Here is a 12,900-nt window from a genome sequence, read left to right on the forward strand (position 1 = left end):
CACCTGCCTAGGCCCTCACTGCCCACCATCACTGCTCTCAGTTAAAGTTTAATTTCAGACCATCCTCTGTGGTTTCTTTAGGGCTCTGAGTTTGCAAGACCACCATGCAGCCTTCCTCCTCCCCCCTCCCCCCCTCAGCTTGTCATGTCAGCAAGTGACTCCTTTCGCCAACAATTTTATCAATTTAATAAAATTTTTAATAGAAACTGTGAACCTCTCAGAAAAACGGTCATTTCTCCAACAACACAGGGGCTTTGGCCTCCAAAAAAAGTTAAATTCAAACTCGAATCTGGAGGTTTGGCAGGGACGTCGATCTGCACACCCGAGGCTAGGTTTCATTTCTTCTTCAGGGACCGGGGGCGAGGCAGGTTTCGTTTCCTCCGGGGACCCCCCCGGCGCGGCTCAGCCCTTCCGGGCCTCCGGGAACCGAACCGGCGGCGGACTTCCGGGCGCGAGCGGAGCCACAGAGCGAGCCCGGCATGGAGCCCGCGCCGGCCCGGGCCGCCGCCGGCGCCGCCGCCAAGCCCGGGGGCCCCGAGGCGCCGGCCCCGACGCCCGGCCCCAGCGGTGAGTGCGGGGCGGAGCGGGGCGGCGGGCGGCGGACCCGGTCCCGCCGGGACCTCCTGGGCGCGCCCCTCCGGGGCCGACCGGTCTCCCGGCCGCCGGGCCGCGTGGACGGTCCTGGCCCATCAGCGTGTGGCCCCGCGGAGTTCGCTCCACCGGGTCCCCTCCGGGGCCGGGGCGGGGGGCCGGGGCCGGGGCGGGGGGCCGGTAGGACCCCTCTCCCCTGCGGGGGGCCGGCGAAGCGAGCTCGGGGCTCCTCTCTGTAAAACCGCGGGGGTCCGAGCGGTGCGGAGAGGAGGGCACCCCAGCCCCTTCAGGGGGAGTGGTCGCTGGCTCTGGGGAAGCGGTTTGGGGGAGAACGTGCCGTTTGGGAGCCACCCCTCCCCTGCACTAGGAGCCAAGGCCTCAGGGGCTCTGCGCCCCCCCCCCCCCCCCCCCCCCCCAAGCCAAGCAAATCTGAGCGCGCTCCTTCCCTCACACCGGAACGCAGTTCCTACTGTGTGCGGATGCAGGACTAAGTGCTGGGGTGCAGAGAACCTGGTAGGCAGCTGGCTTCTGACCTGGTTAGCACCACGCAGGCACAGGATGAGGGGCTCCCAACTCAGCCTGGTGTTCCCAGAAAGCTTTTTGGATGCTAGTACATGGTTCTCTGTTTCAAAGGGCAAGTCGGTCAGAGAGAGAGAGAGAGAGGTTCAAAAAGTGTTCCAGGCAGGTGATGACATGACTAAAAGCATCAGCCTCACAAAGCACATGTGGCAACCGCAAGTCAGGCAGATGAATAGCTGGCATGTGTATAGCTGGAGTGCAAGAGGAGGAGTCACTGGAGGTGAGGTTCCATTCTGACCTTCTCTCCAAACTGCGACTCTCCTAACCCACTGTATCGATGCCTGGAGTGATTCACACTGAAAGAGAACTCTTGTTCCCCCACATACACCCGCTCCCACACACTCCAGACCTGCTCAACCACCAGCCCCCCATTTCATTCACCCAGTTACTCAGGCCAGAAACCATAAAGGCACCCTCAGCGCCTCACTTTCCTCCTCACTTCCCACCTAACACATTAGTCAGACCAGTCAGTGTGTCTTCAGAATATATCGTGAGCCTCACTACTTGTCACCTCCTCCATGACTACCATCCAGCCCCAAGCCACCATCATCTCCTGCCTGGACTGTTCGTTTCTGGTTTCTATTCTAGCCTCGTCTGCACAGCAGCCCCAAATGACCTTTAAAACACAGAAAACAAATGTGATTCTCCTACTCAAAGTCCTCCAGTAGTCTCATTCCCTCCCACCCCCGAATAATCTTTTTGGCTTACAGTGCACCCATGCCCTGATCTGATTTAGCCCCAGCCCATCTTGATGATTCTGCCACCCCCTCAATGCCTTATGGGTCTTGTCAGGACAGTCTGAGTCCTCGGCCTGCTAGACCCAGGAGAAGGACCCCGGGAAGCCCTGCTTATCCGCAGTGTCCTCAATCTCAGCTCCTGAGGGAGACCAGTGGGCTCTTCCCCTAAAATCCTAGCCCCCATGATGCATGTATCACTCCCTCACTGTCCGAGCCTGTAGTTCCCGTTCAGACTGTGAGGGATATCAGTTATCCAAGTGTATTTGTTCCATGAGTTTCAGGCGACACGTAGCAAGCATTCAGACAGTGAGGAATGCCTGTCTGTGTAAAAGCCTCTAATGTACCGTAACTCCGCTAACTACAGAGAGTCATGCACATCCTTCAGTCTAGAAGAGAACAAGTTAGAAGCGCCAAGATCTTTTGGGAGACTACGATGAAGGGGTGCTTTAGCAGGAAAAGGCCAGTAGGGGGAGCCTGTGTGTACCACTTTGGGTTTCTGTCCATCAGCACCGGGAACAAACTCCAGGAGACAGCGCAGCACTGTGCTGCCCAGCACTGCTGTGTGCCCAGGTACCGACCCTCTGAGGGAGCCTGTGGACTTGGGGGTGCAATTCAGATGGCAGAGTCCCCAGGGCAGGCACAGAGGACATGCTCAGGCATCTGCAGCCTGACAGCTCCGCCAATGCAGTGTGTTAGTCTGAAGGTCCAGCTTTTCACAGGAAAGGGGAAATGTGTAGCTCTTCTACAACAAGGGACACTGCATATCCTGTCAAACATTATCACAGGATTTTATCAGAGAATTTTAGCACTAATAATTTAACTGAAACTTTAAAAAAAAATTTATTGATTTTAAAGAGAAAGAGGGGGAGAGAGAGAAATATCAATGAAAGAGAAACATTGATCTGCTGCTTTCTGCAGTCCCATTCTGGGGAAGGAGCCTGAAACGCAGGCATGTGCCCTGACTGGGAATTGAACCTGGGATCTCTGGGTACATGCATCCACATTCAACCACTGAGCTACACCAGCCAGGCTGTTTGACACGTTTTTTTTAACCTGTGCTTTACAAACTCTAATATGAGTGTTTTTTTTAAATAATAACACAGTATTCTATCAAAGTAGAATAAGGTGAATAAAATACTAGAATTTTCCCCATTTTTATCCTGAGATGTGGGCTTTGTGTTGTCAAATATTAAAATATATTCTAAAGTGTTAAAAATTGTAAAGTGTAGTATTGTTGCAGAAATTGACAGGTCAGGTCATTGGAACAAAAGAAGTATAGGAACAAGCCCAAATAAATGTAATAATTAAATATATGAAAAGGAGATTTTTAAATCAGTGGCTAATCATTATGAAAATAAGTTACAGTTCCATCTCATTCTTTACAATAATATTAATTTCATTTTAATATTTTAATTTAAAAAAATAAATTAAAATTCTAGAATATAATAGAAGTATTTCTAAATTATGTCCCCTCACTCAGGAGTAGAAACTGTAAAATAAAATATTGATATAATTTATAAAATAAAACATTTAAACATTCTGTATATCAAAGAACATTATAAAAAAGTTAAAAGACTGCTGGAGCTGACCGGCAGACCCTGAACGAGGGATGAATGATTACTCTGACCCAGGGTCTGTGAAAGAGAGGGCCCAGAGGGAGCAGACAGCCCTGTCTGCCTGCCTCCTTAGGCTTTTATTGTCACAACAGCTTGAACTAATATTAAGCTTTAGATACAATAGCAGGATGAGCATCCCTGAGAAAGTACCTGCATCTGTAGTGTCCTTTTTTTTTTTTTTTTTATAATATATTTACTAATTGATTTTTTTACAGAGAGGAAGGAGAGGGAGAGAGAGTTAGAAACGTCGATGAGAGAGAAACATCGACCAGCTGCCGCCTGCACACCCCCTACCGGGGATGTGCCCGCAACCAATGTACATGCCCTTGACCGGAATCAAACCTGGGACCCTTCAGTCCCAAAGACCAACACTCTACCACTGAGCCAAACCAGTTTCGGCTGTAGTGTCTTTTAAACAAAGATGTTTTGAAGTCTAAACAGAGAGATTCTAGTAAACACCCAGGGGGTCAGCCTTTTTTGGAAAAGACAAGGTAGGGGCTGCTGCCTTTGGCAAGGTCCCCCCGGAGGCCTCCGACCTTTTGGGGAATCCTCCCTACAGACATTCCAACCAAGTCCCATGCTTCCCCACAAAGGACCACATATTTGGCTAACAAAGCGTTAGTGTTCTGAATAGATGATGAGCTTTTATAAATAAGAAAATAGTGAATAACCCAATACAAAAAAAAAAAAAAATGGGCTAAGGACATTATCAGAGAAGAAATGCAAATGCCACCTTGTGGAATATTATTTCATAATTATAGATTATGACCCACTTCTCTCTATACTTCATGTTCTTCCTTTTGATGTGGTCATCTAATCTTCTATCCTAGCTGTACTTTTATAATATACTAGAGGTCCGGTGCACAAAATTTGTGCACGGGGGGGGGGGGGGGGTGTGTCCCTCAGCCCAGCCTGCACCCTCCCCAATCTGGGATCCCACTGGAATTGGGCCTAAGTGGGCAGTGGGACATCCCTCTCACAATCCAGGACTGCTGGCTTCCAACTGCTCGCCTGCCTGCCTGATTGCCCCTAACTGCTTCTGCCTGCCAGCCTGATCACCCCTAACCACTCCCTTGCCAGCCTGGTCACCCCTAACTGCCCTCCCCTGCTGGCCTAGTCACCCCTAATTGTCCTCCCCTGCAGGCCTGGTCCCCCCCCACACACACTACCCTCCCCTGCTGGCCCGGTCATCCCTAAATGTTCTTTCCTGATAGCCTGGTTGTCCCTAACTGCCCTTCTCTGCAGGCCTGGTCCACCCCAACTGCCTTGTTGGTAACTGTTTTTCTATTGCTGCTTTTAATATTCTCTCTTTGTTTTTTGCCCTTGGCATTTTAATTATGATGTGTCTTGGTGTGATCCTCTTTGGATTTCTTTTGTTTGGGTTCTGTGCGCTTCCTGAACTTGTAAGTCTATTTCTTTCACCAGGTGGGGAAAGTTTTCGGTCATTATTTCTTCTAATAGGTTTTCAATATTTTGCTCTCTCTCTCTGGCACCCCAAAAATTCGGATGCTCGTACACTTAAAGTTGTCCCAGAGGCTCCTTATACTATCTTCATATTTTTTTATTCTTTTTTCTTTTTGTTTTTCTGGTTGGGTGTTTTTTGATTCCTTATATTTAAGATCTTTGGTTTGATTCTTGGGGTACATTGATCTACAATTGAGTTTCTGTATATTCTTCATTTCAGAAAGTGTATGTTTAATTTGGGACTGGTCCTTTTCCATTTTTTTGGCATTCTCATTAAGGTCATTGAAGGTCTCTTAAAGTTTCCCAGCGGTTTAGAAGATTCTTGAGTAACCTTATAAATGTGGTTTTGTACTCTGTGTTGTCCAGTAGTTTGCTTTCCTCCATTTCTTTCATTTGTGACATGTTTCTGTGTCTCTGCATTTTGGCTGCTTCCCTGTGTTGATGGAGTGGCTTTTTGTGGTAGGTGACCTATAGGGGCCAGTAGCTCAGCTTCCCCATCACCTGAGATGGTCTCTCTAGGTGCACCCCTTTGTGGGCTGAGTGCAAAGTCTTGGTGTAGTCAAGCCTTGATTGCTGTTGGTACACTGGGAGGAATTGACCTCCAGGTCACTGGGGACATGCTTATGGTGCAGGCCTGTTTCAGTGGGGCTTTGATGCTCACTAAGTCCGCCTCCCGAATGTATCACTTAGGGATGTGAGGAGTTGAAATCTGGTGTCTCATAATAACCACTAGGTACACTGGCTTCTGGATCTCCAATGGGGTGCAGGTCAGCTACTGTCTGAGGCCACCCTGCAGGAGCTACAGCGAGAACCACAGTCCTCTCCTCCCTGCTTGGGGCTTGGAGGCTTTGGAGCTGTCTGAACCAGGTTGCAAATTTGCTAGGTTAAGCTGTGATAGAGAAAGCCATTCATATGCAAAAGCTGCTGCTTTGGAGCTTGGGTGGGCTTGTAGGTTGTGCGGGGCAGGGTCTCAGGGCATCACCAGGCTAGGGCATGGCAAACAGCAGTGGCTGCCAGCCCCCCGCCCTCCCCACACCTCCAACCTCGTCCCCATGTCCCACACCCCAGTGCAGCAAGTAATTATTCCTGTGCGCAGCTCTGCAAGCAAGCCACCCTCACTTTCTGACCCAATGGCAAACAGTCCAGCTTCTCCCCGTAGGAGTTTGCTTCCCCAGCATCTCCCCAGAAACTGGATTTCAGAGAAATTAAGAGCTTGTCTCCCTTCGGGTTGAAGAAAGCAACGCCCGCCGCCAGCCGGATCCGCCGCCAGCCCGGATCACGCACGTGCCTCCGTTACCTCAGCTTTCAGCACTTGTGCCCTGATTCTCTTTTCTCTTTCCTTCCAGTTGTAGAACTTCCACTCAGCCAGCTTTTTTTGTAGTTCTGGGTGATAGGTGTTTTGTCTTTTAATTATAGTTTTAAAATTGTTGTGCAAGGCAGCAGTTTAGGTCTTGGATCTCGGTGACATTTCTTGTTATTTTATTTTTCTAATTGCTTTAGTCCCCTGTTTATTTTTTAAGTTTCTTGCAGACAGCAATTCTGTCTCATATTTCTTTATATCGTTGGCCGAGCCATTTGGTACAGTACCCACTCATCACATATGCCTATTGAGCACTTAAAATGTGACATCATTGAGTACACTAGTTTTTAAGATTCAGTACAAAAGAATAAATTAATTTTTATATTGATTAAATGTTGAGAGTGAAATCAAAATGTGGGGTTTTGAGTCCGAGTTCATTATCTCGGGAAGTGAAAGAATGAAGTCACGGGCAAAACCAGTAACGGAGGCAGAGCTTATTGAGAGAAGCCAGCCCTAGGAAAGGTGCAGCTGCGGCTCCAGGAGCAGGCCGGTGCCCAGAGCTTCCTCTCCCCGTGACAGTCGGTGCTGAAGTCTGTTAGTCCGTGCGTGGAGCCCCACATGGCCATAAGCCACGTGGGTGCAAGGAGCATGTCTCTTGCTATCAACCCAGGAATCTAGCGCACATGGGGGAGAGGGGACGACGAGCTTGTGCTTTTTAATTTAAGGGTGGATACAGCCTTGCTAGTTCTTGGTTGGTCTTTTCAAATAATTTTGTCATAGCAACATCCTTGAAATTGGACTATATGTCTTATTGCCTTGTGATTGGTTATCTGCAACTTGTTTGTCTTTAGCAACAAGCCACACATTTTAGTTTGTCTCTCTTACATGCCTTCTTTCCAGGCCCAGCTGGGTTGCCTTAGCAGTTCCGCCTAGTTGGATTCCCCAGTTTTACTTCCCCATGATCCCTGTTCCTGACTATCTAGTTTCCCTCTGTCTCCTCAGAAGGATAATATTTTGGATATAGTTGATTGATTTAAATTAATTTCCCGTTTCTTTTTTTGCTATTTTTTAGTGAGGCTTCTAGAAGTTTTATGCTATATCTAAGGCTCACATTGCTGGCTTGAATTATGTTTTAGGAAACAAAGAACAAATTCTTGGCAAGTGAAATAAATGTTATCTCCAAAATGCAGTCTTCTGAATGTGAAATGGAAGCTCTAATATAAGAGCGACGAAAAGCCCTGCTGCTGTTGCTCAGCTGATTGAGCATTGCCCTGTGCACCAAAGGTTGCTGGATTTCCTGTCAGGGTACATAACTAGATTTCGGATTCCTAGTCCAGGCATGTGCAGGAGGTAGACAATCTCCCTCTCCCCCTCCTTTCCCCCTCTTCCCTCACCTCTCTCTCCTCACTTTAAAAACCACTTAAGTGCTTAACCTCTTCTAAATTTAAAACACCATCCTATATAATAAAAGGGTAATATGCAAATTGACCCAAATGGCAGAACAACCAATCGCTGTGACGCGCACTGACCACAGGGGGCAGACGCTCAATACAGGAGCTGCCCTCTGGTGGTGAGTGCATTTCCACAGAGAGAGCGCCACTTAGCCAGAATGGCTGGCCAGCACAGCAGTGGTGGCGGGAGCCTCTCCCGCCTACTCAGCAGTACTGAGGATGTCAACTTATGGCTTAGGCCCGCTCCCCAGAGGAATCCCCCAGGGGCTCCTGGGCTACCAGAGGGATGTCTGACTGACAACTTAGGCCCAGTCACCGGGGAGTGGGCCTAAGCTGGCAGGTGAACATCCCCCAAAGGTCCCGGACTGTGAGAGGGTACAGGTTGGGCTGAGGGACCCCCTCCCCCCAAGTGCACGAATTTTCATGTACCGGGACTCTAGTTGAGTAGTAAAATAAAGCCAAATGAATAAAAGGATGAACACAGAAAATGGCATAGAAATGTTAAATGGACAATTATGGCCAATGCCGTATTAGGAACAGGTGACTTTTTCCTTCCTTTCTGCCTCTCCTTTTTTCTTCCTAGCTCATCTCTGCTGATAGGCTGTTTCCAAACCTTTTAGATTTCTTTCATTTCTTCCATTCCCTCTTTAAAAATTTTTTTCCTTCATTATTTTTCTTCCCTAACTTATAATGCTAGATTAAAGAACATTTACATTTCTCATTTGCTTATTTAATTCACCCCAAATTTATTTTTGAATTATATATGACATAGTAAAAAAATTTTTTTTTACAGGTAGCTAACTAGAGCACTATTTTCTTTTTTCTTAAAAAAAAAAAAAAAAAGGTTTTTTTTTTTAAGAGAGAGGAAGGGAGAGAGAGAGAAACATCGGTGTGCGAGCAGAACCAGCTGCCTCCTGGAGAAAGACGGCGGCCACCTTAGCAGCAGAGGAGCGGGTCCAAACCCGCTGGGGCCGGAGGCCACCCCCCCCTCCGTCCTGGGAAACTGGGAGCCTCCACAGGGACCGCTGTCATGGCCCTTCAGTCCGACGGGGCGTGGTTCTGGGGGCCGATTCCCGAACAACCACTGGGTCCTACATCGCCAGCCCAGTGACTGACAAGCTAACCCCCATTCATGATGGAATCTTCTGCTGCCGCTCCGGCTCTGCAGCGGATGCCCGGGCTGTAGCTGATGCGGTTACCTGTCACCGTGGTTTCCAGAGCACTGAGCTGAATGAGCCTCCTCTGTACACTGCAGCCAGCCTCTTTAAGGAACTGTGTTACCGATGCCGGGAAGACCTGATGGCAGGAATCATCGTTGCAGGCTGGGACTCCCAAGAAGGAGGGCAGGTGTACTCGGTGCCCATGGGGGGATGATGGTAAGACAGTCCTTTGCCATTGGAGGCTCTGGAAGCTCCTATATTTATGGCTATGTCGATGCTACCTACCGGGAAGGTATGACCAAGGAAGTGTCTGCAATTCACTGCTAATGCTCTCGCCTTGGCCATGGAGAGGGGTGGGGTGACCCGTCTGGCATCCATATCAAAATCAGGGGTAGAGCGGCAGGTACTCTTGGGAGACCAGATCCCCAAATTCTTCATTGCCAGTTTACCACCTCCCTGAATCCTGGGATTCTAGGATACAACAAGAGACACCCCCTACTGACCCAAAATTCAATGAACAGTTTGTCAAAGAGAAGGAGAAAGAAAAAAAAAAGAAGAAGAAGAAAAAAAAAAAGGGAAAAAAAAGAAAGAAGAAAAAAGAAAAGAAAAAAAAAAAGAAGAAGAAGAAGAAAAGGAGGGGGAAAAAAAAAAAAAAAAAAAGAATCAGCTGCCTCCTATATGCCCCTAGCACTGGAATTGAACCAGCAACCTTTCAGTGCACAAGACCACTCCCAACCAACTGAACCACACCTTCCAGGGACTGAGCACTGTTTCTTGAATACACCATTGTTTTCTTTGATTTGTAATGACAGTAGTAATTACTGAGAGTTTACTATAGGCAAGGCAAAATTTTGAAAGCTTCAATTTAAATTCCTGTTTGCATTTCTTTCTTTTTTTTTTTAAATATATTTTATTGATTTTTTCGAGAGGAAGGGAGGGGGATAGAAAGTCAGAAACATCTATGAGAGAGAAACATCGATCAGCCGCCTCCTGCACACCCCCTACCAGGGATGTGCCCACAGCCAAGGTATATGCCCTTGACAGAATCGAACCTGGGACCCTTGAGTCTGCAGGCCAACACTCTATCCACTGAGCCAAACCGGTTTCGGCATGTTTGCATTTCTTGAATAAAAGTTTTTCTCATGTTTGGATATTTGAAATGAATTCATTAGTGTTTTCTTTAATTAAGACATTAAAAACTACAAAGTAAGCCCTAACCGGTTTTGTTCAATGGATAGAGCGTCAGCCTGCAGACTGAAGGGTCCCAGGTTCGATTCTGGTCAAAGGTACATGCTCAAGTTGCAGGCTCGATCCCCAGTATGGGGCGTTCAGGAGGCAGCCAATCAATGATTCTCTCTCATCGGTGTTTCTATCTCTCTCCCTTCCTCTCTAAAATCAATAAAAATATATTTTTTAAAAATGCAAAGTAAGTTGCTTTTCTACTTGGATCCCGATTTCTTTTTTCCTGTAAATTGAAAATCTCTCATAAAAACAAGTGCCTTTCTTTTGTTTTGTTTTGTTTTTTAATTTAAATTGTTTATTATTTAGAGTATTACATGTCTCCCTTTCCCCCCATTGACCTCTTCCTGGCCACTCCCGCCCCAGCACATGCCCACCCTCCCCACAACTGTTGTGTCCATGGGCTGGGCTTATATGCATGCATACAAGGCCTTTGGTTGAGCCTCATCCACCCCTGCCTTTCCTCTGAGGTTTGATGGTCTGTTCAGTGCTTCTCTGTCTCTCCATCTGTTTTTGTTCATGAGTTTATGTTGTTCATTATATTCTGCAAATGACTGAGAACATATGATATTTATCTTTCTCCGACTGGCTTATTTCACTTAGCATAATGCTCTCCATGTCCATCTATGCTGTAGCGAATGGTAAGAGTTCTTTCTTTTTTACGTCACATAGTATTCCTTAGATGTACCATAGGTGTGTTTTTTTAAAACATTTTTATTGATTTCAGAGATAAAGGGAGAGGGAGAGAGAGATAGAAACATCAATGATGAGAGAGAATCATTGATCAGCTGCGTCCTGCATGCCCCCCCCCCATACACACACACACACACACACACACACACACACACACACACACACTGGTTACTGAGCCTGAAACCAGGCATGTGCTCTCAACCAGAATTGAACCCAGGAACCTTCAGTCAGCAGGCAAATGCTCTATACACTGAGCCAAACCAGCTAGGGCTGTACCAGTTTTTTAATCCACTCATCTGCTGATGAGTACTTAAGCTGTTTCCAAATCTTAGCTATAAATTGTTCTGCAATAAACATAGGGGTACATATGTCTTGTCTGATTGGTGTTTCTGTCTTCTTGGGATATATTCCTAGAAGTGGAACTGGGTCAAATGGGAGTTCCATTTTTAACTTTTTGAGGAAACTCCATACTGTTCTCCACAGTAGCTGCACCAGTCTGCATTCCCACCAGCAGTGCACGAGGGTTCCTTTTTCTCCACATTCCCGCCAGCACTTGTTTGTTGATTTGTTGATGATAGCCATTCTGACAAGTGTGCAATGATACCTCATTGTCATTTTGATTTGCATCTCTTGGATGATTAGTGATTTTGAGAATGTTTTCATACATCTCTTGGCCTTGTGTATGTCCTCTTTTGAAAAGATTCAATTTAGGTCCTTTGCCCACTTTTTGATTGGATTGTTTATCTTCCTTCTGTTAATTTGTATGAGTTCCCTATAATTTTTAGAGATTAAACTCTTTTTGGAAGTATCAATGGCAAATATGTTCTCCCGTGCAGTGGGCTTTCTTGTTGTTTTATTGATGGTTTCTTTTGTTGTGCAGAAGTTTTTTTTTATTTTGATGTAGTCCTATTTGTTTATTTTCTTCTTAGTGTCCATTGTCCTAGGAGCCATATCAATAAAGATATTGCTACAACATATGTCTGATATTTTGCTGCCTATGGGTTCTTCTAAGATTTTTATGGTTTCCCATCTTATGCTTAAGTCCTCTTTCCCTTTTGAGTTTATTTTTGTGTATGGTGTAAGTTGGTGGTCTTACTTTTTCATTTCTTATGAGGGTTATCACTTACAGGTGTCTTGCAGGTTTCAAAGAAGATGGAAAGAAGGGTATGTGCACTTTGTCCCAGAGGCCTTGAGTGTGGTGTCCTGTACTGTGCACAATCAGATGAAATAGCTGCTCATGAAAATTGTTTGGTAAGTTACCTGAAAATACAGGAGTTGTTTCCTTGGCTTGTTTGGCTCAGGGCATATTGCATCAGCCCCTGGATTGCTTGAAGGGTCCTGGATTTGATTCCAGTCAAGTATGCCCATGTAGGAGGCAACCAATCAATGTGTCTCTTTCACATTGATGTTTTTCTCTTCCCTACCTAAAAACCAATGGAAAAATTCCTTTTTGTGAGGATTAACAAAAATAAAATAAATACATGAATTTTTTTAGGGAAGACTATACCAAAATAGAAAAATGGTACTTTGAGTACAAAGAATGATGAGTTGGTCATGGTTTGGGCTTTTAAGTGGGAGTTTGGGGAGGATATCTTTTTAACTTTTTAATTTTTTAGATCTTATCACCTTATGATTCCTTTAAATTTTATTTATAATAAGAATTATTGCCCTAGCCGAAACCGGTTTGGCTCAGTGGATAGAGCGTCGGGCTGCGGACTTAGGGGTCCCAGGTTCAATTCCAGTCAAGAGCATGTACATTGATTGCGGGCACATCCCAGTAGGGGGTGTGCAGGAGGCAGCTGATGGATATTTCTCTCTCATTGATGTTTCTAACTCTCTGTCCCTCTCCCTTCCTCTCTGTAAAAAATCAATAAAATATATTTTTAAAAAATAAAAGAAAAGAAAAAGAATTATGAAGAAGCTTTTTAGCCCAGCTGGTTTGGCTCAATGGTTGAATGTCAACCCATGAACCAGGAGGTCCCTGGTTAGATTCCTGGTCAGAGCACATGCCCAGGTTTTGGGCTCAATCCCTAGTAAGGGAAGTGGTGCAGGAGGCAGCTGATCAATGAT

General features: G+C 46.3%; 1 protein-coding gene and 1 pseudogene across 9 annotated transcripts in view; both read left to right on the forward strand.

Moving 5' to 3' along the window:
• Positions 1 to 12,900, forward strand: part of SETDB2 (SET domain bifurcated histone lysine methyltransferase 2) — a 93,244-nt gene that overhangs the window by 50,795 nt on the left and 29,549 nt on the right. For all 8 annotated transcript variants that reach the window (XM_084879328.1, XM_084879332.1, XM_084879333.1 and 5 more), the window contains one exon: positions 11,960 to 12,081. In XM_084879328.1, the coding sequence (XP_084735454.1) occupies positions 11,960 to 12,081 (122 nt within the window). The remainder of the gene's footprint in view (positions 1 to 11,959; positions 12,082 to 12,900) is intronic.
• Positions 480 to 9,561, forward strand: LOC311618592 (proteasome subunit beta type-6-like; annotated as a pseudogene). The gene is made up of 2 exons: positions 480 to 567; positions 8,598 to 9,561. The product of its transcript is annotated as a proteasome subunit beta type-6-like (transcript).

This window comes from Pipistrellus hanaki (genome assembly GCF_964339955.1).
Source record: "Pipistrellus hanaki genome assembly, chromosome: 3".
In the NCBI taxonomy this organism is placed as follows: domain Eukaryota; kingdom Metazoa; phylum Chordata; class Mammalia; order Chiroptera; family Vespertilionidae; genus Pipistrellus; species Pipistrellus hanaki.